General features: G+C 35.3%; 2 protein-coding genes across 5 annotated transcripts in view; one reads left to right on the top strand and one right to left on the bottom strand.

The window, feature by feature from the left end:
• The window catches only part of prg4b (proteoglycan 4b), a 17,368-nt gene extending 7,248 nt beyond the window's left edge, over positions 1–10,120 (bottom strand). The window contains exons 1-9 of one of the 4 annotated variants that reach the window (XM_016670862.1): positions 4,678–4,805; positions 4,549–4,589; positions 4,386–4,464; positions 3,936–4,052; positions 2,887–3,009; positions 2,558–2,638; positions 2,396–2,443; positions 637–702; positions 322–552 (exon numbers count right to left, since the gene is read on the bottom strand). In XM_016670862.1, coding sequence (XP_016526348.1) covers positions 322–552; positions 637–702; positions 2,396–2,443; positions 2,558–2,638; positions 2,887–3,009; positions 3,936–4,052; positions 4,386–4,452 — 733 coding nt within the window. In that variant the 5' untranslated portion in view covers positions 4,453–4,464; positions 4,549–4,589; positions 4,678–4,805. Of the gene's footprint in view, positions 1–321; positions 553–636; positions 703–2,395; positions 2,444–2,557; positions 2,639–2,886; positions 3,010–3,935; positions 4,053–4,385; positions 4,465–4,548; positions 4,806–10,114 lie in introns of those variants that run through there. The other 3 variants (XM_016670863.1, XM_016670861.1, XM_007550918.2) reach the window with 3 other exon arrangements.
• Positions 10,121–12,149: 2,029 nt separating this feature from the next.
• The window catches only part of fcho1 (FCH and mu domain containing endocytic adaptor 1), a 47,740-nt gene continuing 33,801 nt past the window's right edge, over positions 12,150–26,088 (top strand). Inside the window, exon 1 of the mRNA XM_007550924.2 lies at positions 12,150–12,294. The gene's annotated coding sequence lies outside the window, so the exon portion shown is untranslated. The remainder of the gene's footprint in view (positions 12,295–26,088) is intronic.

Here is a 26,088-nt window from a genome sequence, read left to right on the forward strand (position 1 = left end):
AGCCGATTGTTGAGTCAAGTAAAGTTTCTAAGGACTCCCAGAGTAGTATTATGACTGAAACACCTACGACTTCAACGCAAATGAAGTCCCGGCCGGAACACGGTGCGCTAACTAATAAAACATAAATTAACGAAGCTTCGAGGCAGGTAAATTTTCCTCGAGGAATTTTAGTAATCGAGGGACTCGAACCATTCGAGGAATCGTTTCAGCCCTAGTTTAAATCCACCTTGGGGTCACTGTTAAGTACAGTGTAGGTTCTGTGATGCTGTGGGCCTGATTGTTTCCCAATATCTCTGCATCTGAACACTGAACATCACACACCTGTGCGTCCAGTCGTAACTGCTGCCAAAGTAAAAATGTCATCCACAGGCGTCGGCTCTGTATTGAACTGTGGATCGTCTCTAATCAGAGTCGGTTCAGTCGGGATTTCGTCCAAAGGCTCAACTGGAGTCAGTCCATCACCACTGCTGACCTCTGGGGTTGGAGATGCCTCCGGTTGCACATCTCCGTTGGTGGACAAGTCGTCATTCGGAAAAATCTCAGCAAATATATCTACCAGAGAGATGTTTATACAGACTGTTATTGTTGTGTCTGGAAAAAGTTGTTTGCTAAACTCTTCATGATGTTTCTGCTCACCATCGCCATCGTCAAGATCCATGGGTGGGTACGGTGTCAAACTGTCTGGAGTAAATAAGCTGTCATCTGCAGATGAATTGGAAAAAAATTGGAAAATGATTTAATCAAAATCTTGACAGACATGCCAGGATTTTCCATCTCCACGAAGCAGAAGAGAGAATTTGCTGCAAAAACACAAACATATTTTTGTCTAACTTCTAGTGCAATTATATTTGTACACTTGAAATAAGACAAAATTAACTTACAAGTAACTCTTCAGCAAGATATAGGAGCTTGTTTTAAGCCAATAATTCCTTAGTATATATTTTAAAAACTGCTGGTTCCAATTGCAGATTATCGATTTTACAAACCTACTTATTATACCAGTGGAACTATTACTTTTTCATAAAATAAAACATAAAGCATACTTCTATATCTTGCTGAAAAGTTACTTGTAAGTTAGTTTTGCCTTCGTTCACATACTAAGAATATTTGCATCAGAAATCAGACAAAAATACCAGGTCAGCTTTTGCGTTTTTGCAGTGTATATGAAACAGGGTTTTATTTTTTAAAAATATTATAGATGGGATGTTTGTCAAAACATCCTTATTTATTCCTCAAATTAATTCTGTTTAGTCAAAAAGTTATTTCCCCTGACTTTTATTTATTGGCATACAAGTTATAATTATGCTGCGCTTTACGGTTGGTGGTTACCATAGCAACCACAGTTGCTAAGGGATGCGCTAGCAACTGACAGCTCCTCCACTTTTTCTGTTTCTCTTTATCCAGTTGTTGTTACTTGTTAGGATTTTGCAGTGTTCCTGACTCCTTCAAAAAGGGCAAGGATATGTTATGTAATTATTCTTCAAGTTTAATTCTGCGGTTTCCTTTTATGCGACTGAACGTGAGCCCAGCTTTCCTCCACTCATGAAGACACTGCTGCCCTGTGTTTCCTTTGGCTCCTGAGGCCGACGCTCTTGGCTTGTTCTGCTGGCCCTTCAAAGAAAGCCCCAGGGGCAGAGCTTCAATCGGCTGGATGGGCACATCTCCCTGCTCAGTTTCACTCGGAAATAAAAGTTCAGCTCCGGACATTTACTCACATGGCTTAAAATGTGAGTTTCAGGGCTGTAGCTGGAGAAGCAAAGCGCAAAATGCAGAGGTGGGTAGAAACTAGCTACATTTACTTGAGTAACTTTTTAGGAAATAATACTTTAAAGAGTAGCTTCGTTTTTACTCTTGCTTAAATACATTTTCTAGATACTCTACCCACTGTGAGTAATTTTGCTGAATGAAGAACAAACAACCAATTCATGAAGTACAAACACAGTTACAGCTTAAGCTAACGTAAGCTTTGTTTTTCTAACGTTATTTTCTCCCTGCTGAGCCTTCGGGCACCGGAAATACTTCACCTTATTTTAACATGCAGAATACTTGTATTAACAACTGTAACTATCGTTTTCATAGGTTTTTTTTATGATTTGGATACCTGAATCTGCTATTTTGTAATCATGTTTTTTTATTATTATTATTTATTTAGTCTGTTAAATATAATTTGGACAGAATGTTGCATTTTTGTCTGTCTGATGAAATCATTTAAAAATATTAAATCAGATGTTCTGATCATTCACTAAGTACTTTTAACTAGATTTTTTTTTTAATTTAGACCTTTTACTTACTTGAAATATGTTTAAGCAGTTCTACTCTTACTTGAGTACAGTTTCATGTACTCTACCCACATCTAGTAAGATGAAAGCAGAAAAAAAGCAAATAGTGATCTCACCTGCATTGTTTCCTTCACTCAATTCAGGATCCTTTGCCGCAGTTGAATCTGTGAGAATATTTACAAGTAAATTTTAGCTGGAATTCCCATTGAGACACATGCATTTTCCTTAAAGCCTAAATGGATAAAAATGTAGCAAACCTTTTGGTAAAAAAAAAATACCTTTGGGATTGTTATGTACATTATCACATGAACTACCCGTCATTGGTCCTGTTGCTCCTCCACTCTTTTCTGCAGTAATTACTGATACAGAAAATACCGTCAAATGCATCAGGGCAGATTAACTGCATGCATTTCAAGATGCTGCTGTACATGCTGCACATGCATTTTAGGTTCATTTTTTTAGATTCATTTCATTAAATTTGTGCATAAGACGTGTTTAAATTGCCAATGTTAGAGTTTCTTGTTGGGTATTCTGTAAAGGAAAAATGTTTCACATGCTGAGAAAAAAAACACAAACACCACTGCTGTATGAGCTGATCAAGGCTTACCATCCACATCGCAGTGATTCTTGAAGTCTGGGCAACACTGTTTGAACTTTGAGCATTCGAAGTCACAGGTGCATCGCCGGCCTCTCTTGAAGGTTTCTCCACAACGGCCCTTGCAGGAGTTTTCTGTTGCATAAAAATCTGAAGCTTAAAACACTGCATATCCACACAGTTCCTCTGGAAGATACCAGATACACACAACTGTGCACTGCAGCTGAGAATTAAACTCAGTTCACCATATGAGCATTTTTCTCTATGCTTCTATTTTTTTCCACTATAATCCATGCTATTCAATGGATAAATAAGCTGCACACACCATTGAAGATTAAATTAGTTTTCTGTTAACAATAGTTAAAGAAAAGTGGAAACATGCATTAAATAGATACGAGAATATATATATATATATATATATATATATATATATATATATATATATAAAGAGAAAAGAGAAGTTAAGTTACTTTTAATGTCAGATAGTGAGAAGACTAGTTGTATTTTATAGAGTATATACAGTAAATATGTGGTTTTGACTGTACATAATGTACTTGCTATATATTTATTACAGTTTAAATATTCATTTGACAAATTAATTATTGACCGAGTCGTAGAACTTCAATAGTTTTCTGATACCCTACAGCCTGTGGCACCTGAGCCACAATGGCTTTTAATAACTTTTGGTTAAAAAAACTAAATGAATCAGCTAATGTTTCTAAGTTTAAATATAATAATAAATGCAGGTTTTTAACAGTTTTTTACAAAAATGACACTAAAAGTACGAGTAAAATCTTTTTTAAATGTTTTTCTTGTGCTTTTTTAAATTTTTACACCATTTTTCATCCTGCAGAAAAAAGATCCATAGTCTTGCTAAATTGTGTTTATTTTTTAGCTGAAATCCTAAAAATAGGAATAAAATGGTGGTTCTTTAAAAATACCAGACTTTCTCTAAGAAACAGAATTTGAAAAAAAAAAATATATATATATATATGTTATATATAATTTTCTACACAAGCATCACTCCTGTTTGTGTGCATATGTGTAAAAGCAAATCTTACTTGTGGTGCACTGAGCTTCATAATCATTGCAGCACTCATCATAGGACAGGCAGGTGAAGTCACACTGACACATGTTGCCTCGGTAGTACTCGGCGCCACATCGTCCTCTGCAGCTCGCTGTAGGAAACAGCGCAAACAGGAAAAACTATCAGAAACGAGTTGAGAAATCAGTGTGTGCTGCTGATGTGATCCTCTGGAGCACAGGCTGCCAGAAATCGATTTCTGAAGTTGGGCAACAAAAACAAATGTAGGCACATGTCCTCGCTCCGGTTAATGATCATTAACAAAGCAAACATGGATGAGTAGAAGGGAAGAAAACATTTAACAGATTGCCAGAAAAATTAACAATATATATGGATTTTTTTTTTTTTATTTATTTATTTTTTTTGCATAGACTGGTAATTACATATTTTCTTAATGAAATGTGCCAGTTATAGAAGTTATACTCACTCTGAGATGAGATGAATTTCAAAGCACAAACCAGCAAAGTGGCAACCATAAACGTTTTGGAAGACATTATACAGTAAATCTGAAATAAAGCATCAGAAATTAAGATAAAGCTGTCATTTTCAAAATTAAAAGGCAAACTACTACAAACATGGTGTAAACTCACCTTTCCTGAGCTCCTGTCTGCCGAATCGGTGACCTGTGCTCCTTTTATAGAGCCGAGGGAGAGAAAGAGAGACGCCCTGAGTGTCTTGTAATTGGCGAATCTGGTCTAATTAAAAGGCGATGATCTCACAGGGTGTAGGGAGGGTCCTTCAGTCCAGACATTAGGATTTACCACAAACACCTGGAAGCACATCAACACACTTCTGTGCCAGACAGACGGCTGACTTCACACACTTCTGGGCAGAGGAAATAACAGTGGCTGGGGCTTGTTGTTCAGTCAAAACTCAGAACAGGGGAGTTTCTCATCCTGCCAGACCTTCCAGGTCAAAGACCGTCAAACAAACTAGTCATTGCTTTTTTATTTGCTCTATTGTTCTTTGGCATTTTATTCTATTTATTTATTATATATTTAGATCTTCAGAACCTTTAGAACTTAATTTTTTATAATTAACTGGATTTATTATAGTATTAATTAAATTTATTCATTCTTCACACCCAGGATTCAAATTTTCAAACAATTTGCTTTTAGCTATACAACATCTATGATCCACGTTAGCTATCTAATATCTGGCAAATCAACAAAAATATTATCTATTTATGTTTAGAAAACAACCACAGATACATTTATTTTCTAGCTTTTGATGGTCCCAAGGAAAAGTTAGTCACAGAGAACAAATATGAATGAATCACCTGTTATCAAGCACTGGACCTGCAGACCTTTGTAAACAAACCATAAACCAACTTGCACTTATACAATTTAAAATGTTACACATTTGATGATTGTGATACAACTACAAACTTTAATGTATTTTGTCATCCATCTCATTCGCCAACACAAAACAGCAAATGATTATAATGTGTAGTGGAAATGTTATGAAATTTTTTTTTTTTTTTTTTTTTTTTTCACAAATTAACATTGAAAGGTTTGGTGTGTGTTTTCATTTGGGTTCATTTTCAGACACCTTCATCTGCAGTAACAGACTGACATTTTTACTGACTCCTTTTTGAAAAATTGCCAACGCTCAGTCAGTTTAATAGAGAGAGTATCAATTTAATTAATTTAAAGTACCAGTCTAATCTGCCCACTCCAACGCATGAGTGTTCATTAATGAGTTCCAGAGTAGCACTAAACATTTTATGGTTTTCCTTCAACAATGACTTTATTCTTGACAATTTGTCAAGAATTCCAGCTTTTTTGGGGAAGTACAGCAAGTTTTTGATCAGCCAAAATTGTCCCACCTTAGTTGTTAATCTCTCTCCTCTTGTGGTCCTTCTTGTCCACCCTCTCACTTTAGGTGGACAGACAGGTTTTTGTTGCCCTAAAATTTAGATTTTTACATAATTTTCATGCTATTTGGAGATATTGAAGGATTGAGACACTGCTTTAGTGCTAAAATGTTTCCACAACTTTATCCCTGACTTGTCTTTGGTCTCTATGATTCCTTTTGTTCACTAATGTTCACTTACAAACCTCTAAGACCTTTACCAAACAATTAAATTCGTACTGAGATTCAACTGCACAGGTGTAACTACGATTTATTTAAGGGTGCCAGAATGAAACGCATCTTAAAGGGTATTTTTCCTTCCACTTCATAATCATGCTCTATTATTTGACATCATAACAAAATAAATAAAAGTTTGTGGGTATAATAAAACAAATAAAATTGAAAAAGTTAAAGAAAAACAAATACTTTTACCATATCCTCCATTAATTATGGGTTTATTTTTTTATTTGAAAGGGAAAGTCCTGCTAAGTGGTTAATAAAAGCAGAAAAGCTTACCTCATAAAATTGTTAACAAAATCAGTGGATATGCAGTTCTTGCTATCTCAAACAATTCCTGTCAAAGCAATTTTACTACATATATTTATGCATTTGAGCCTTTTTTGCATCTTTGTTTCAAATGTAAATGTGGATTTTCTTAAATTTAAACTGAAAATATGTGTTTTGGTTAAACAAGACTGAAACTGAGGTGAGTTTGGCAGGAAACAAAGGATAATTATTTATGAAAAGTACCCAATTTTAAGTATGGAGGAAGATCTGTGAGTCTGTGAGCCTGTTTTTCCTTCAAAGGTCCTGCAAATCTTACCAGACTGCAAGGTGATGAGTGAACTCTTAAAAATAAAACATCTAAAAGACTGAAAATGGAACTGGGTCTTTTAGTAAGATAATCATCAAAAATGTAATGAGAGCAACAACCCACATCCACCCGATATACAGGTCAAATATGTTTGTGTCTGTGGATCAGATGAAGATGGCGTTTTGTGGTTGGAAATCTTACTGAACCGTTTTACAGCTCGGGGAATTTCCTGTTGTGTCATCGTCCAGTTAGAGGATCGGTGTCTGTTAGTGCTCTCATGTTAAAGCAGTGATATTAAAATGGCTGCACCAACTGAACATATTAAAGGAAAAACACTCTCCACTATTTCCTGCCACAAAACAAGACAAAGAGAAGCCATGTAATGCCCTTTCAGCTTCTCTTTGGAGTAGAGTTGGAGCGCCACCTTGTGTTCACAGCATAGAGCAAAGTTTCTCCTCTGCAGGTGATGTATTACAGAGAAAGTTTGAAAATATTTGACACTTTTGGAGCTTCTTCTCACATTTACAGATTTTTAGGCTTGACTGTAAAAAAAATGTAAACTGGTTCACATGTTCTGAAGACAAAACTAAATCTATTCCTTTATTTTCTTTTCCTAATTTCACAATAATGTGCAAAAAAAAATTAAAAATGAGACCACCCTGAAGTCTTCTACTGGAGTGAGCAGATTTCTCAAACAGTTTATGATGATGTCAACTCTGATGAGGTTCAAATCAGCATCTACTTAGTAGTAGGATGCCTTCCCACATATTCCTCTGTTTCACACCAAACCTACTGTTTTGTTTTGTTTCATTTTCAGAGAAGTTAATCTCATTTTATCAAAGCACATGGTCATGATTAAAGTCCCAGCAGAGATCAGCAGACTCAACAGGTTTAGGTTTGTGACAGATCTACAGGTGTTTCGACTTTTAGTTTCATCTAAAAGTCTTAGTCATTTCTTTATTGTTTGTTTTTCTTATATTTTTGCCATTATAGTTTGTCTCTTGTGATGGTTCATTTATTCTCATCGTTTTTACTTTGAATTATCATTTCTTTAGATTAGTATTTCTTTTTGTTGTTTCTACCCTTAGGGTTCTCTGTTCCTCTGCTCTGTTAAGTTTACACAGGTTATCTGGTTCCTTGCCACTTCCTCTTCTTCCCCAGAATATTTAAGCTCCCATCACATTGTTCTCCTCTGGCTCCTTTCGTTACACTTTATCTCCATAACACCGTGTTTCCCTGCAGTGTTGACTTTCTGTATGTTTTTTCCCCATTATTCTTCTTCAATAATTCATGAATTCAATAAAAAGGCCCTTCTCCTGTCTGTATTTTGGTCCAGTCACTAACTAATTTGACATTTAAAAAATACTTTCTCCTAATCTCTAGTGTGAACTAATTTAGACTTTGTGACCAAAGGTGCTACTGTTTAGCCTTTGAGAACTAAAGACGTAAAGGGCTTTATAAATAAAATCGTTATTAATGTTATCTTCTCATTCTGGCATTTAACAAAATGGAATAATTTTGCCAATCCTAGCTGAACATAAACAGGAATCATGTAATCTATTCTCCTGTTAGACAGTAAAAGAAATTTGGTTAGGTATCCATTTATGCAGTGTAAATAATTATAAATACAGCTCTGATGAAAAATTAAGTGACCACTTAAAATAATCAGTTTCTCGGATTTTACCTTTTATAGGTTTTTGTTTGAGTAAAATAAACATTGTTCTTTTATTATATGAACTACTGACAACATGTCTCTGAAATTTCTAGCAAAAAATTTAGTATTTATTTGCAGACAATGAGAAATTTAGACAACAGTCACATACAGATACATCACAACGTAATCATATTATTTAAATGCATTGATATTTATTGATGCTCTCATAGAACAAACAGTGGATAAAATATTAAAACCAATAATCCATATAGTGTTGGAGGCTTTTAAACATCAAAATTTATATCATAACAAGAAATACATGATGATAAATGATAAAACAATACAATAAATGTCCACCCCTACAGTGTAATAGACAGCTGTAATCTTAACTTACAGCTGTCTATTACACAGCTGTAAAAAAAATTACATTTCTTTTTTCTCTACATCCTACATCCTCATTTTGCCCTGAAGGTTCACAGATTGAAACAGCTGCATCTCCATCTGTGTCTTTGCAGGGTAACAAGCTCATAGAAAGACAAACACTTGACACAAAGGGAAAGGTGATAGATGGAGATAATGCATTTGTTTTTGCAGATTTATCCCACACACACACTTGATCTCCCTGTGAGATTAGATGAGCTTTGAGGGGTTCAGTGGGTTTGCTGTCCTGGCACTAGAACTGTGTCTGTGGTTTCTGAGCAGAGGAGGGCAATCTTCTGTCTTGGCAGCTTTAATAAGCCAGCCTGCACAAGCAGCAGCTAAGCTGATTTATGTGCGAGCCCCCTCTAAAAGAGGCAGGATCAGAGAGACACCAAGGACAAAGGGTGAGCCCACCAGGTCTCCTTCAGTCAATCATTTTTAACATTTGAGCTGAAAACCCGATGAAGGAAGCACAGCGACTTCCGGCAAGACATGAGCAGTCTAAAGAAGAGTTCACAACAGGAAACGGATTACGCATTTACTGTTTCAGTTCTGTTTTCAATGTGCTAAAAAGCAACCTAAAGGATCAGTTTGAGAGCTATCTGAAACAACATAAACATGCTCCAAAATCTGAAGCTGTGATAGAAACAAAAGAGCCTTTAGAGGAAGACAAATGAGAGCAGATCTGTAGAGAAAATACCAACACGTGGCAGAGTTTGATTAAATTCTGCAGCTAATTTCATTTTATGTCTGAGGTTTAAATCAGGATTAAATGCTCAAATAATTATCCCTCATTTAATTCTGTGTTAGCAGATGGAAGGATGAGAATCTCCCAGTAAAATTCTTTGATAAAGCAACTGATATTTCAGCCACCTATAGGTCCTTCTGGACTCTGCATGATTTAAGTTAAAATGTATAGTGTTATGTTAAGCCCTGAAATAGTACCTTATCTTGTGACATTGTGATTAATGTTTTCATCTTCCTTGTCGCTTACTGCAGGTCTAAAGACGGAAGTTATCATATCTAACCATCACCAATGGTGCACAGGAAACAAATACGCTTCAAAGCTGTGCAAAGGAGCCACTTTGCTGGGTTTGATATTATCTTCTGCTGCATCCTGTGGATCCCATCAGGCATAAACAATATCACACAGAGTGGTTACATATCAGGCATGAATACTTCCAGCAGAGAACTATTTCTGTTCATGAATCTGATGTCTAACAGTAACTGAAAGGACAAGTGAAGTTACACCATTTCATAATACACAATGCATGTTTGCCTGTTCAATTTTGCATTTTAAATGCCAGCAGGAAGTAAACATGTTCGAAAACAAACTTGATTGTGGCTGAATGTATTTTTACATTACCTGCCTGATGCAAATCATCAAAACAAACTTTTTTATATGACTGATGACCAGTAAAGATTTTTATTTTCTCCTTTTGTTCCTGATAAAATACTTTGCAAAAGTATCCATGCATTATAGCGGACTCTTACAAGTATCTGGGTGTTCACCAATTGTTTGTATTCTTGGTAAGACTACAAAATCTTACCAAGTATTTTTGGTCTAGTTTCTGATGCAAATATCTTAGTAGTTTTTAAATAAGACAAAATTAACTTACAAGTAATATTTTGGCAAAATATAGGAGCTTGATTTCAGTAATTCCTTAACACTGATACTGGCAGATTATGCTGTTAACAAACATTTTCCCATGTTATAAGTGGAATAATTTGCCAGTCGAACTATCCATCCATCTTCTGTACACTCTTGTCCCTCCCTGGTCAGGAGGTGCTGGTGCCCATCTCCACCTAACGCTCCTGGCAAGAGGCAGGGTTCACCCTGGACAGGTCACCAGTCTGTTGCAGGGCAACACAGAGACAAACAGGACAAACAACCATGCACACACACCCCAGGCCGGGAATCAAACCCAAAACCTTCTTTCTGCAAGGCAGCAACAGCTCTACCAACTGTGCCACTGTGCAGCCATCAGTGGAACTAGTAATTTTCAAAATATTATGGAATTATTGGCACAAAACACTTCTTGCAGAAAAGTTACTTGCAAGATAGTTTTGTCTTCCTTCAAGTAGTAAGATGTTTGCATAAGAAACTAGACAAAAATACTTGGTAAGACTTTGTGTTTTTGCAGTATATATGAAACAGCGTTTTATTGTAACAATATTATACATGTGAAATTGGTTTATTAATTTTCAAATTAATTGTGCTCATTCAAAAAGTTATTTTTTTATGACATTTATTAGTAAGAGTTATGTTATGCTGCTATTGTCAGTTGCTGGTTACCATAGCAACCAGTAACTGACACCTCTTCCCCTTTTTCCTGTTGCTTCTGCTTATATAAGATACAGAACAGTTTTTCATTTAAAACCATCTCTCTGGCAAGAATTGATTTGACAAACTTTATCATCTGTGTGATATGTTTTTCCCAAAAAAGATTTTTTTCATCTATTTGGCAAAAACCTGTGTTTTGTCATCATCAATTGTCATAATAACCACCCGTTTACTGTGACAGATGATTGTTCACACTGTCTCAGGTTTGGACAGTGGATATTTGAGCTTTTATGATATGAAATTTAAATTGAAAGTTTATATTTGTATTTATATTCAAATTTGGTCTAGTTTTCTTTTGATATTTAAAGCCATAAAAATGTCCAAACAACAAATCAAATCTCCTTAACCTTAATTTTTCACACATTGACTTGGGGAAGCTAAATAATTCCCCTCATGGCATCACTGTCCATATAAGGTAGGAGTATAGTTTCACCAATGGTTTCACTTGAGGTCTTGTGTGAACCCATTGGTTCACACAGTGAGTTCACAATCACTTGTACGGAAGTGAAGATATTTGATTATTTTAAATGTTCTAATTCTTCTAATCTTGCTTTGTGTGGAGTTTGTTCTTTCCATTTTCAATTAAAAATTAAGCTTCTTTTCCATTTCTCTTTCATTTTTCTTTGTTAAATGTGTTAAATAGAAATGTATGGTTGTTTTGACTTCTGATTTAGTTTTGCTAGTTTCCTATCAGAAATAGATCAGAATCCACACTGTACATGTAAAACAAAACCTAGGTTGATGCTTAATTTTTCTTTGCTTGTGAGTTGTTTTTATTATTTGCATTATTAGAAAATAATTAAACCAAGCTTAAATAAATACATTATTTGATCCCCAAAACACTACTTGTATTGTACTGTAATGCAGTAGTATTTTAAAACAAAAATCGAAAATCATTTTGTATTCATTTATCCTTCTTGTTGCAAACATTCGTCTCTATCAGCTCTGTTTTTATTTATTTATTTGTTTTCACAGAGCTCATGGGTAGCCAATAAGACGCTTCTTTACACCCGTTGACCCGCCTTTCTGTGGTTGCTATGTCTACTACACGTTTCCCTGTGATTGACGGATCGAACAGCCAATCAGCTTTGAGCTAGGGTGGGAGCGTGAGCTCGCACTGAAAACTGCCTGGTGAAAGTCTACTACTATGATCAGATCTCTTTGAAAGAGCAAGCGTGCGGCAACAGGGCAGCCGTTGGTCGGACCGGGGATGGGAAATGTACGTCTCGTTGTCTGAGGACTCTTTCCAGGTAAGAAATTTGTTCCGGGTCTTTTTTTTATCACTCGTTATTCTGTGAATACAGGTGAGAAGACTGGCAGGAAGCACTACGCCAAATAACGCTGGCGTTTTAAAAATAGCGAGCAAGAGCACAGGCGCTTGTTTGACATTTGAACGGAGGGAAATTTGGCTAACGTAAAAAGGAGAAAAAACTATTGAAACAAACAAGAACATACGTGTTTGAAATATATAAAACTCTCCAAGCTTAATCACAAGCTGCCTGTTGGTGGTTTTAGAACACCTTAATTTTCAAAGGCAGCCTTTAGTTGTGTTATCCCTTTAACATAATTAAGACTGTATGGTCCAACTTAGCAGTTATTTCTGATGTCTGGTGCTGCTTTGTTGTCATTCAGCTGCCTGTATGTTGGATTTCTTTGAAATTTTAAATAATTTTGTAGCATTGTTTCTGTCTTAACATGCTTCTGTCATTTGATTTTGAAACTAATAGTGGGATTAGTAAAAATAAAGCATTAAAAGTTATTAGCCCTACTTTTCTCAACTCACTTTAGTTTATCATCTACAGAATAAGTGTTTTATTTTCTTTACAATTTTGTTTTAAATCATTGTTTAACTGTGGTAGTCTCCTAAAAACAAACTTTGACACATTCCTCTAGTGACATCAAATAAGGTAGCAAGTAAATGAACTGATATAAAAATTAGGGTCAATTTTGATATATGATATTAGTACTGCTCTTAATGCCGATAACTGATATTTACCAGTATGATTGTTTATATTTTCCCACACTTTCAACACTGTGTAAAGGTGACCTCACTGCCTATTTTTCTCTTTTTTTAAACTCATAATCCTGTGATGCACCACTATTACTGTCACATGACTGAGCAAATACCACATGGCCAACTCTCTCCCTTATCCCTCCTGAAACATCTACACCAAACCTCGATACGATAGAAACAATCTGCGGCTGTTAAAATCAGCCCAGTTTTACTTATCGGACTGATACCGATGTTGATGGGGATATATTGCCCATCCCTAGTTGCTAGTTTTTCATAATGTGTTGGATTTGACTGAGAAGTTGGAGCTGCGAATCATTTCTGAGTTGCCAAAGGTTTTCTTGTTGGTTGGAAAACAATGGGATTTACTATGTGTATTGGTGCTAACGACTGTTAGCCAGACAAGCAGAGAACAATTTATTTCTCTCCATTTTATGCAATTCAAACCCTGATTAAATGGTAAACAAACCACTAGAAGTTCTAATAAATAGTCTATATTTGGAGCTTTTATTATGTTCACCATGTGCAGCAGCCTTATTATTGGATACAAATCTTGGCCTGCTTCGTTAGTTCCTGTTCTCCTACTTGGAATATCAACTTTAAGAGGTGTTTGTCTCTGGTGGTGTGGTTGATTTTTCACAGCTTTGAAAGGATAGTAAAGTATATATAAAATTGCTAAACATATTAAAACAAACTAGATTTCCATATGTATGATTTCTTTCTTTCTCTCCAGCTACCAAAAACTGGATGACAAAAGTCCCCAATCTGCTGTGTTGGTCTTCATATAGCCTTTCTTTCTTTCTTTCTTCCTTTCTTTCTTTCTTTCTTTCTTTTTTTTTTTAAAACAGTTCTGTTTACAGAAACTTCAGAATTTATTTTATTTGTTGTCTCTGTTTATTATTTATTTGGGATATTTAAAATGTATTCCAATTACAGTGTTAAATGTTCATTAGAATTTAAAGTTTATTGATCTTTGATCATGTGTTCTTGCTTTATTATGGCATTACCATTATAGTATTTGAAAATGGTCTCAAAACAATAATAGTATCGTTTATTGCAATAGTTATGTATCAATATTGATCAAAATGATCACATCTGTGCATCCTTAGCCTTAATGATACAACATTGGTGAAGATGTATTTTTGCCAGTCATAATTGCAACTTTTATAATGTTTTCATACACTTATAGCTACTGTTGTTAGCTTTTCTGACTGTCACCACATGAATATGCTGTTAGCACTCGTTTTTCATGCTTAATATATTTCTGACCCCAGCTTTTTACAACTACCTCAAAAAAAAAAAGATGGCTGCAGTTTGGTCTAATACTTTGCTCTGACTCATTGAAAACTTTGGTGTTCAACTTCTGAATGTAAATAAGCGTCAAACCTTTGCAGTCAAGTGCACATGGGGTGGGGTTATGACTATGGTTTTAAAAGTAACCTCTATCTATCAGCAGAAATTTACTGATTCAAATCAGCTCTCCATGTTTCTTTATGCTCAAGTATTTTTTCTCTCCTAAAGGCGAAGGCAGAACCACATAAAATCTGCTTTGGTTACTAGATTCTATTTATATTTTGTAAACTGAATTAGTATTTAACTTTTTAATATGACTTCAGATTATTTAAAGTTTTATAGGATTTAGAAAGTTGGGTTTTAAGGTTTGATTACATCATTTTTTTCTGAGCCTCAACTCAGCCACCGTTTGGTTTCACCCGAGAAATCTGTGTGGAATTCCCCTTTAATACCTGATATTTTAGTCTTATGCATCATGTGAAATAATATGCAAACAATCATATCACAGGCCACAATGTTTGCAAAATCAAACTGTACTGCAGCTGTCCTGCAGCATTCCATGTTTCTTTTCTCTAACTCTGCTGGTGAATGCTGGTAGGTACATTGTGCAAACAATTGAAATGCCCAAGTTAGTCTCTTTTTGTCCTTAAAGTGACCGCATGTGAAGGTGATAAATAAAAATATGTATGTAGTTTTTTGTTTAAATAAAATGAAAATGTTCCAGAGCTCCCATTTTGCACCAATTTTCAGTTTAAAGACACATTCATGACAAATTGCATTTGATTGCTGTCCATCCCAGGATATTGCCACCTGCTAAGTAATGACTGATGGGACTTATTGCCAGAATAGTTTCAAGATCATCAGAAATTTCAGTTAAGATTAATCCTAGGCCCAGAATGTAGAAATGCATCAAAAAATGGCTGGAACAGGGCGATTTTCATCTTGATTAGTTCTGATTTGTGAGCAGCAGACTAAAAAGTCAAAAATTCAGTCCTTTTCCGAATCAGTGCCTTAGCTAAATGCAACCAGGTTGCTCTAATCACTATGTTAAAACAAAGACAAAACAAAGTTGGCATTTTTCTGGTTCAGGAATTTAAAAATGAAATCTGTGAAAGAGGAAATGGTGCAACATTCTTTTACTAGATTTGTGGAGTTTCAGGGAGGCAGTGAGAGAGCTCCTCAACTTTGGATTCAATTTATCCAAAACGTTAACAACTGATATCAACTACTGATTGAAAATTGGCCACAAAATTTCTGATCAGTGCATATTTCTGATCACTGTTATTAACTCCTTTTTAAATGTATGTTAATCTTGAACTAAACTGAAATTGCTTCTTAATTTCAAGCTCCCTGTGCAGACTTGATCTTAGTTATTGGACTAGAAAAGAATGGAAACCAATGAATAATATGGCTAATTAGATTGATAAATAGTTGTATTTCCAGACTAATTAAGGATGTTTCAAACTGATGTGTTTTTCAAGTTAAACAGATGTATATTCAGGTACTCTGACTTTGGCAATTGACGTGGGGAGATTAACTGAATGCCAGAAGATATGTTTGTGAGTTTTGTGAACTTAATGTAGTTGAGGATGAGTTTCATGTTTCACTGTTATTTGTATTATCATTTGAGAAGAAACATAAAAACTTTGACTTGTTTTGGCTGTCTGGAGCACATATGTTGAGTTGGCTATTGAATAAGGAGATTTTTAGTTTAGCAACATTTATTGGAAATGCTTGGTAACAAAGGCAGAGTTTTGTATCCTCTGTTTTATAACATTTGTGAAGCTTGTGTGGTGGTTTTCTGGCATCTTTTTAGATGTATTTGGCGTATAATGTCTTGCACGGCTGGCCACTTTACCATGGCGGATGAGACCAGAAGAGGAGGCAATAAAAAAAAAAAAAAACAAATCTGAAAATTATGATTTTTGTGTTCAGTCCTCTTTTGCTGTAATTATCTTCCAAATCATTTCCAACTGAGCGTGTTTTGGGTTATATTATAGACACGGGTTTTTTACCTGTTCTTGTCAAAATAACTTAAGCTCAGTCAGATTGGGAGAGCAGAGATGAAGACTTTAAGCCATTTTAACATATAAATACTTCAAGTGAAGCACTTTGTGTTAAACAATCTGTGGACTTTCCTTACATTCATGTTGGTGCAGAAAAATGCTATAATACTGACACAAATTGGCCTATTTAAATTTAAAAGTAGGGAACTTGCTAAACCTATTTGTTGGTTTAGAAAATGAAGTGGTGGTGATGATAACACAGGTAATTTGGGGGGAAAAGTCCCCAAAACTTTGCTGCTGCTATTGATGTTTTATTGACTGTCAGAAAAACAGTTCAAAGTCTGACTTAAATGAGTCTGGATATAAGTGATGGAGCCTGGCAGAGAGATGAGGATGACCGCAGCGGCTGAATGAGGAGTGCTTGCTGCTTTGCATCTTGATTTCTGAGTTAGTGCTTTATGACAGCTCTGAAAAGTTCTGTTGATTATTCAAACAGTCAAGAATGATAACATGCACACAGCTGAAGCCATCAGAACGACTCTTTTTCTTCCTCGATGACTCCTTTTTTCCTCTCTTTGACCCACAAACGTGTCATAACCCCTCATTTTACTGCTGTCCTTTGTCAGTACTTGCTCTCTTTTTCAACATAATATTGGATCCCATGATATTGATAAATTATACATGTGTAGTCTGTTAATATATAGGCTACAGAGCTCCAAGCGCTCCTTATGCTTTGCCAAGCAGGGCAGCACCCAGAGGCAGGAAACGGTAAACTGAGCTAACTTGTTACTTAATAGAAATATAAACAGAATGATTTTGGTTTAGATATTGTGATTTTAGAGGACCACCATGCATGTAGTTGTGAATATATTTAAAGAGTTGGGGAATTTAATATTAACCCTCTCTGTAAGTTGTGGCCTGTCCCTGAGGCAGTAACGAGTCGAGCCAAGGTCTACATGTGGCAGATGGGAGATTCCTGGGGCAGGATGGAGGAGTAGGCTCATCCCTCTGGGTACGGACCTTCATTTGTCTATTTCTGGGTTACCTTTTTTTTAAAAAATACTGTTTACCAGCATGAAGATAGATTTGCAGGATTTCAACTACCTCATAATTACACCACAAGCGAAGTAAACCACGATGACGACAGTGAGGTTCATGACCATCTTTTTTGCATCATTCATTGATGAATCAGATAAGTAGAGCTGAAAAAATTAGATCATTTATCAAAGTAGAGAAGGGAAAAGCACTTATCTATTTTTTTTATTGGCTTGCTTATTAAGTAATTTATCAAAAAAGCACAAGCTGTATGGGAACAGGAAATTAAACATTTCTCAGTTTCTTTTCTGTAAAAACATTTGCACTTTAAAGCTGTTGGCAAAGATTCAGTTACTTTTAATATTATGTACAATAATAACTAAACAGGTGGATAATAAAGAAATGTATTTCTGTTATAAAACGTCAAAGGTTTGAAATGTAAAACTGCTTATGTCTGGGTTACTAACTTCAGAAGAGAAGCTTGACACCAGACTGTGAGGACAAGAATTAACGGCAACATAACAATCCACTAATGTGACTAACATTTTTTGTAAACCCTGTTTTGGATAAGTAACTTTTTAGCAATTCTGAACCATTTATATCTAGTGAGACATTGTCCACAAGAACCCTGATGAAGAAAAAGTAAGTTTCTGTTGACTACTCTTTTACCCACACTTGTCACTTACAAATATAATCATATTCTGCTTGTTTTCCCTCAAGGAGTTGCATGATATTCCAATCGGTAGTAGTGTATGCAGTTTTGGAACACACTACTTTTTTATTTAACTCAATAAATTAATTCATGTCTGACCACAAAAAGAACATAAGCAGTTTTAACGTGTAAACGAAACATTTTATTTATAAAGAGCATGACAAAAACTCCAAAAATTCAGCTCAGATGTCAAAACTCTTCTGTTTTATTTGTTTGTTGTTGTTGTTTTAACACTTTTCACTTGAAATGTAATTTTGTAACTATAAAATGACCAGTATTTAATATGTATGTTTGAGTTTGTCAGTTTATGTCTGATATTATCCACACTAAAATAGGTGAAATCTATTTTTCTGGCTACATAAAGTCTCACAGTGGAGTAACCAAACAGTTTATGCATATAAACATGCATATAAACGTTAAACAGTTGAAACTTTAGCGAAAAGGCATTTTATTTAACCTCACAGTTCATCTGGGAGCTTAATAAAAGTTATAACGACTTTGTTTTTCCTGGCTAATCAGTAGTGTCTCGTGCATTGTACAAACCCAGCAGAATGCTTTAATTAATCCTCCATTTGTTGTCACCAGACTTCCATAATTTCAGCCTTTGAAACATTGAAAAAGTAATTTGGCAGTTTAGACACCATATTTGTTTTTGAAACTTTAGACAGGAATTGGACTCTGCTGATGTACATTACATGCACTGGTGCACAGACAGATGTACTGCTGCTGCAGACTGCATACGCAGCACTCTGCACACAGGAATTTGGAGGAAAATAGTTTTATCTTTTGCTAAGAAATATAAGCATATAGAGATATTAACACCGACTTTATGTGCTGATTGAAAATGTTATAAACGGCTATATCTTTGACTTTCCTGATCACGATGACCAGTTTGCCTGGTCATCATTCTCATAAAAAAAGTAAAGTTCAACAAGCCATTAGATTATTTAAAATGTTCTTAGTCAACATAGTAACACTGAATCCTGGAATCTCTTATATTAAGCGTATAAACAATCAGAAAGTGAGACATGTCTAATATGTGCTGTCTGCAGATGATAACTAAGTTAGAAACTACAATATTCCTTTAAGTAGTTGCTGAAGTTTTTAGTAACTCCTGGGCTGAATTCACTTGTTGTGTGGAGTCATGCCCCCTGCTCTCATACAGCTGGTCATGCCAAGGCTTTGAAGGGACGCTCGCCTGGTACGTTGTTCTAGTCGGGGCTGGACTGGAGTTGTACGCTGCAGTGACAAAAGCACATTCAGACTGGGACAATGGGGAACTGGCAGCCCGGGTTGTGTTTATCACTCAGCTTTCACTTTCTTTCACGCTACCTTCTCCTCATATTTATTGTGTTTGCTGTCTCACTGGCTCTCTGTACGTCTCAGCCACTGGGCCGATAATTTATTACTTCACAAGAAAAGCTTTGCCTTGTGTTGCTTGGTCTCTGAATACAGGGTGTAATTCTGTCATCATTTTAGCAAAGTCATCAGACTTTGTTTTGCTTAAGCGCTTGGATTTATGGGCTTACGTGTGATCTGACAATTTCAGGATGCAAAACATACAAGCAGCAAACATCCATTTATTTTTTTCAACCAAACATTGAATCACAGAATTGGATTACTACTCAGATTTTGGAAAGGTCTGAAAATTGCTCCTATATATTTGAAAAGCCGCAGAAAAGAAATGCATTTTAGAAGTTTGAAGCATTGGTTTTACTGACTCTAAGCATTTATTTTAGAGCTGCTTCGTTGAATCAGCTAGAAAAACAATTTTTGTTTTAGTGCTTTTTTTTTTTTGGTTGGTTGGTTCTAACTGGTAGTCATCAGATCAGACAATGACATTTTAAAATGTTTTCTCTTTATTCATTAAATGCATAAAAACTGAAAACTTCCATCATTTTTCATCCATCAAGCAGCATGTACTCTAATACTGTATTTTTCGAGTTTAATAAAGGAAAAGAAAAACTCAGTGCATCATCTTTGATTCATTAATGTTGTTTTTGCAGTTCCTTGATTTTCTGTTTGATTTAAAGCTATTATCTCTATTGTGTTTACTCAGTACTTTTTCTGTTTTGTGTGTTATAATCTTAATGGTGTAGATGAGCCAAATTACCAGAAGGCTAAAAATCAAAGAAGCATAATTATGCTGATTTTAGTCTGTTATAAGAATGAACAATATTTAGAGCTGCGTGATTCAATGCCACAGCTGACAGCAAATGCTTAAGGCTCCCCTCTAAAAATCATTAGGTGAATGGAAGATAATGGATGATTTGGTGTCTGGCTCGATTTCCTGTCCACTGCCACTGTACTGCTGACAGACATGACTCATCATCGAGACTTAACGTTTTAAAGCAGGATTACTACTTACTAAAGCTTCAGAAGACATCAGTTTAACCTGGCAATATTATTACATGCCATAATGTGAAATAATTTCTTTGAAAGCACTAAAAATGATCTGATTATATGATTACTATGCATTATGCCAGCAAAGTACTGGGTTATGTTGGTTGTTCATTTCAACAATTAAAAAAAACAACATAAAATGTTTGACTAAATTAATTTCTGAATCGAATTATTTAGTTCAACCCTGCTTATCTATATAGTAAATAAAAACATAAGCCAATCTTATGGAAAGATTCAAGCTCAATTATAGATATTCTAATGCTTGTTATAAAACACCAGTCAAGTTCAGTTTATTTTACTCACTGGTAGAAAAAGTTTCTATCTGGGTAATGCCAGTCGATTAGATCGAAGGAGAAGAAAAACAGTTGATTTAACTGAGTCGCTGTGTTTGCAGAATTAATTTTTGTTAATAACATTGGCATTCCCATGCAGCCATGTTTTGTTCATCAATAAATCAATCAATCAATCAACTTTTATTTGTATAGCACATTTCAGCAGCAAGGCATTTCAAAGTGCTTCACATAATTAAAATAAAAACAGCATGTGACATTGAATAAACAGTGAGAAAGAGAGAGACATTTTAAAAAAGATAAAAACATTAAAACCCGCACCTCTTTTAGGACTTTAGTTAAAGTCCCAGAGGGTTAGAGGGCCTCTAACCCTCTGGGACTTTAGTCAAAACACTGTTTGACAAGGACTCCAACCTCTAGGTTTTTAGTTGAAACGCCAAAAAGTACTTGGAGCAAGCTGCATGTTTCTCGAAAATTCGAAAATTATTGTTGAATTGATTACTGCAGATAACAATGTCTTTACAGCTCTGTCTATAAGATCAGACAGCTGATTCAGAACGGTGCTGCTTGTTTTCTCACCAGGAACAGAGAGCACATCACCCTCTTCTTACAGTGACTCCCTGTGATTCAGAGAAGAGACTTTAGAATTAGTTTAGTTAGTTTATAAATCACTGAACGGCGCAACACCAAAATCATTAAAGATCTGAGTCCAGACCACTCAGGCCTTCTGGTTCTGCGTCCTCAGAATCAGAACCAAACATGGAGAAGCAGCATAATAAAATAAGTTTAAGTCTATAAGTTTTAGGGTTTTTGCTCCACTAATCTGGAACATACTTCCAGAAAACTCAAGGCTATAAATAAATGTTTTTAAATTGTCTTTAAATAATAACTGGGAAAAATAGATTAATTCTAACTTTTTATTACTACTTTGTTCTGTAGTGTAATGTTTCTGTGTTAATTGTTTTTATCATATAAAGCACTTTAAGCTGCCTTGTTACTGAAATGTGCTTTACATATAAACTTGACTTAAAACTCACTTTATTCTTTAGTTTTTTCTTTTAATTGGCTTTATTGAGATTAATCTTTTAGCATTTTTATGTCAGATAGATTTGTAAGTTCTTTAAATGTTTATAGTTTGGACTTATGTGCAGCTTTTTGTTTCAAGACACTTTAAAGCAATTGGTATGGTTTTTTCTTTAAGGAATAATTATCAGATGCAAGAGAAATAAATTTTTGTTTTATGAATTTAATCTGTAATATAGCAAACTATTTTCTGAATTGCATGTCTCAAACATTTTATATCAGTGATATTCTAATGTATTAACTTTTTTTGCATAATTGCCTTTGCCCTGTATTCTTCTGGTTAATCTTTAAGGCTGTTCTTCTACCCACCTTTTCTTACTTTCACTTGTTTTTCATTTCAGTGCATCCTTTTTTCCTCTCCTCTTCTGCATCCTTTGGTTCCTCGCTTCAGCTGCACGACCTGTGCTTGTGACAAATGTGCCTGTTCGAAGGTTACCAAAGCGTCTTTATTCCACGCTTTGCTGTGTCACCACATTTAGCCTGATTCCATTTTTAGTTTGCTTGGTTCATCTGCTGTTCTGAGCAGCAGTGAGAGGAGAAAAATGGGGAACAATTCCTCTACAGCCTCATTTTTTGTTGCTTCACTTACCCAGTGGCGAGAGAGAAGCAGGTAAAGGAGGGAGCGAGTTTATACTGGTCAACATCTGCCAGATGACCCAGCTCTGGCAAAAACCCAGAAAAAAGGAAGATCTATTGTTTGTTTTCTTCAAGAATTGTATGGCTCATGGGAAGTGTTGGTTAATGTGAGAAACTTTCTTTCACTCCCCCATCTGCTTTTTTTAAAGTCCTAATTTTTCTTGGCCGCCATCTGTGTGTTGTCAGACACTTGGAGCGAGCCAGAGGAGGAGGTCGGTGTGTCTTTGTTGATGAGGCCGGGTGGATTTTTGGTCTCCGTGTCTGTTAAAGATTATACAACTCATCTGAAAAGGTGTGTTTAACCGTGCTGCTGAGGAGGTGACTATGAAATGTCACAACAATTAGGGTTGATGAGGCATAAACATTCAAACCTGAAAATGTGGATGGAAGTTGTTACGTTTTTATTTTAAATTGAGTTGAAAGCATTTCTATAGATTGTGATGAAAATCTGAATTTTGCATGGTTCTTAAGGAGTCATAAAACATCTGAACAAGTATCGGAAAAAGAACATAAAATATGTGTGTTTTTAGAACTTGGATATGATAATTCAACTAAATACATTAATTTTTTTTCTCAGATGTCCAGAGAAATCATTAAATTTAACTTTGGGAAAATACGGCGGATAGAAAAAGTGCAATAATTACATTAATTATAATGAAATATACAGCTTTCACCACTGAGGAAATACTGTTAATTAACATTTTGCAGTTTCCTGGTGTGCTTCTGGGCCTCTAGAGGCTGTTTCTTTTCTGTGAACTATTTAGTTTTCTATCTCCAAACCAAAGAACCACACATATTTTTGATTAAGTTCAGCCTCATATGATGAAACAAACTACTAAGATATTAAAAAAGGTGAAAAGAAAAAAAAATACTTGCCCTGGATATCAGTGAACTGCACACTGTTAATAATATCTGTTTGATTTTATTATTAAAGATAGTTGTATAATTTCTTTTTCTTATTTGGCTTCTTTAAAAAAAAATTGGTTTCAATTGTACAGACATGCTTTTTAGAAAATGAAGGTTTTATTTTGTTAAGCATGATAAAGGAAATCATTCTCGAAGAATGGTATTTTAAAAAAACTTTCTTAGATGCTTTAAAAATTGATGTATAGATTTTAATGTATAATTTTTGTATGTTTGATACATTAGGCTTTTGCTGTCATAGAATTTTCAAACCTTGAATTCTATACATACTAATTTTGAGACAAAAAGACTAAATCCAGGTAGTTTCATTTTAAGCATTTAGGATTAAAACATATATGCTGTGATCATTCTTTAATTAGAGCTTTTTGGGTTGAGTTTGTAAGACACATACATCCCATTTAAATCATTTCTGCATAGTTTATGTTAAATGCACATTCTATAGGAAAAAATTATGTAAAATGTTAAAGGATATTTTTCTCTGGTAAACTGAAAGAAGTACAGCTACCACTAGCTGTGAGTGTTACTCAACCAAGCTTTTCATAATAAATTTAACACATTTGAAGCTTTAGAAGTAAATGGTAAAATGTGTATTTTCTCAAGAGCAAATTTACAGACTATATTTTCTGATGTTAAATTATAGAGGCTGTATATGTGGTTATTTTCTTAAAATGCAGTCAGAAAGACACTGAAATATTAAGGTCACCTTGTGTCCTTCCTGTCTGCCTCGGAGCTGATTTCAGCTAAATGTTGAGTAGCAACCAGATGGAGATTGCAGGATGTCAGCAACTTTTCCGCAGCCCACCGCACTGTGTATCCCTCATGGGGGAGCATGCACACCTCTATCTGCCTCTGGATTGTTCTCTGTTGAAAATATGTGCAAAATAAAGTAGGATTCATGCAATGCCTCCTTCAAACTGTTTTTAAATAGGCAGTGCATTTGCAAATGCAGTTCCTATTATTTGTTTTTGCCTTCAGGAAGAATCAGATTTTCAGGGACTGTTTGGAGTGCAATAATTGTTGGCTAATATATTTCAAGTGTCATGACCTTGCATTTTATCTGCTAATGTAATATTTAGCCGGTTGGACAGAGTTTCACGGCAGGAGATTCTCACACCCGACACAAATGACTTTGCCCTCAACGTCAGAATGGAAGCACGGATGAGAAATATAAGGAAAGAAAAAAATGGGGATATACTGCACCTGACATCATCACAATATTTACCAATATTATTGCCATCGTAGCTCTTTCTCTCTTGCAGCCCTTGCAGTGGGTTAAAGCAAGGAAAAGAAATAGGATTTGAATTGGCTTTCAACATCGTTTTGTGGATCATGTTCCTCTAATTAAGGCGTTTTGACTTGGATAACATTTAGAGTTGAGTTGGAAATCTTTTAGCTATTTAAACAATATATATATTTTTTGTTTAATTGCTTCCAATTTTGGAAACACTATCTTGTTGAGAATTTTGAGGCGAGAATCCCTTTGTTTTGCGGCTCATTCTTATAAACCACAGTCTGATAAACTTCATTGCACTCTGTTCATTCAAATCGTAGTATTTTGTTGCTGAGCGGAAGACATGCTTTCAGGTTTGGCCTGTTGTGTTCAAGAACTGTAGATCTACAATGGAGTATAAATATGGGTACAGGCACATATGTGCAGCCACATTATGTATAGTTCTATTGGGACATAAGTAAAACAAACTGAACCCACATTTTGTCTGTGTACCATTTAAACACCACAGCAAGGCACAGCCTGTGTTTAAAAGACTCAAAATAGTTTGTGCTGAAGGAAGACAAACATCCATCTCAGGAAGACAAAAATGAAAGGTCATAACGTCCAAGAAAGACATTCATAAGAACCTGCAAATCGTCCTTAATAGTCATGTTAATAACATAATGAAAGACTGGACTTAGAAAATTAACTTGACGGATTTCACGCTTTAGTTAGGCTAAGGTGCAATGGCAATGCAAAATGCAACATCATGCAAACATTAGAGTAATATATGGATATAGATAGATAGATACTCATGATTTTAGACTGTGGCAGGAAGCCGGAGCGCCCAGAGAGAAACCTGCAAATTTCTTTTTGATATTTTATTTATGAAATTCAATTTCTGACATTTTGTAATTAAATGTCATAAATACATTTAATTATTTCCGAGCCTTTATTCTGAAATAAAGGCTCTAGTAAAGAGGGCTATGAGAGGGGGGATTCAAACCCAGGACTTTTCTTGTTGCAAGGGAACAGTGGTCCCAACTGAGCCATCGTGCAACTGTTTTATTCACAAAATTAATGTTTTACTCACACCTAAGAGAATTTAGAGACCAATTAAACAGACAGTCATGATTTTACGTCGAGGGTTTTTTATGTTGATGTTTATTTCTAGTCTGTTGTGGTTACTTTTACTAAGCTGCTGTAATATTCAATTAATTTGAGGTAATCCATGTGAAGGTATCATTTTGGCCATGCTCTTGTATTTCTCTCTGCTTCTTGTGAATCCAGGTTTTTGTTTCCTCTTACCGATCTCCCTGCAGGGCCTCCATTCCCTCTGCTGAGTTAATTAATAAGGTGTGAGGTGTATTGGCTTGGGGTGTGTGTGTGTGTGTGTGTGTGTGTGTGTGTGTGTGTGTGTGTGTGTGTGTGTGTGTGTGTG

This window comes from Poecilia formosa, unplaced genomic scaffold (assembly GCF_000485575.1).
Source record: "Poecilia formosa unplaced genomic scaffold, Poecilia_formosa-5.1.2 Scaffold38, whole genome shotgun sequence".
Classification (NCBI taxonomy): domain Eukaryota; kingdom Metazoa; phylum Chordata; class Actinopteri; order Cyprinodontiformes; family Poeciliidae; genus Poecilia; species Poecilia formosa.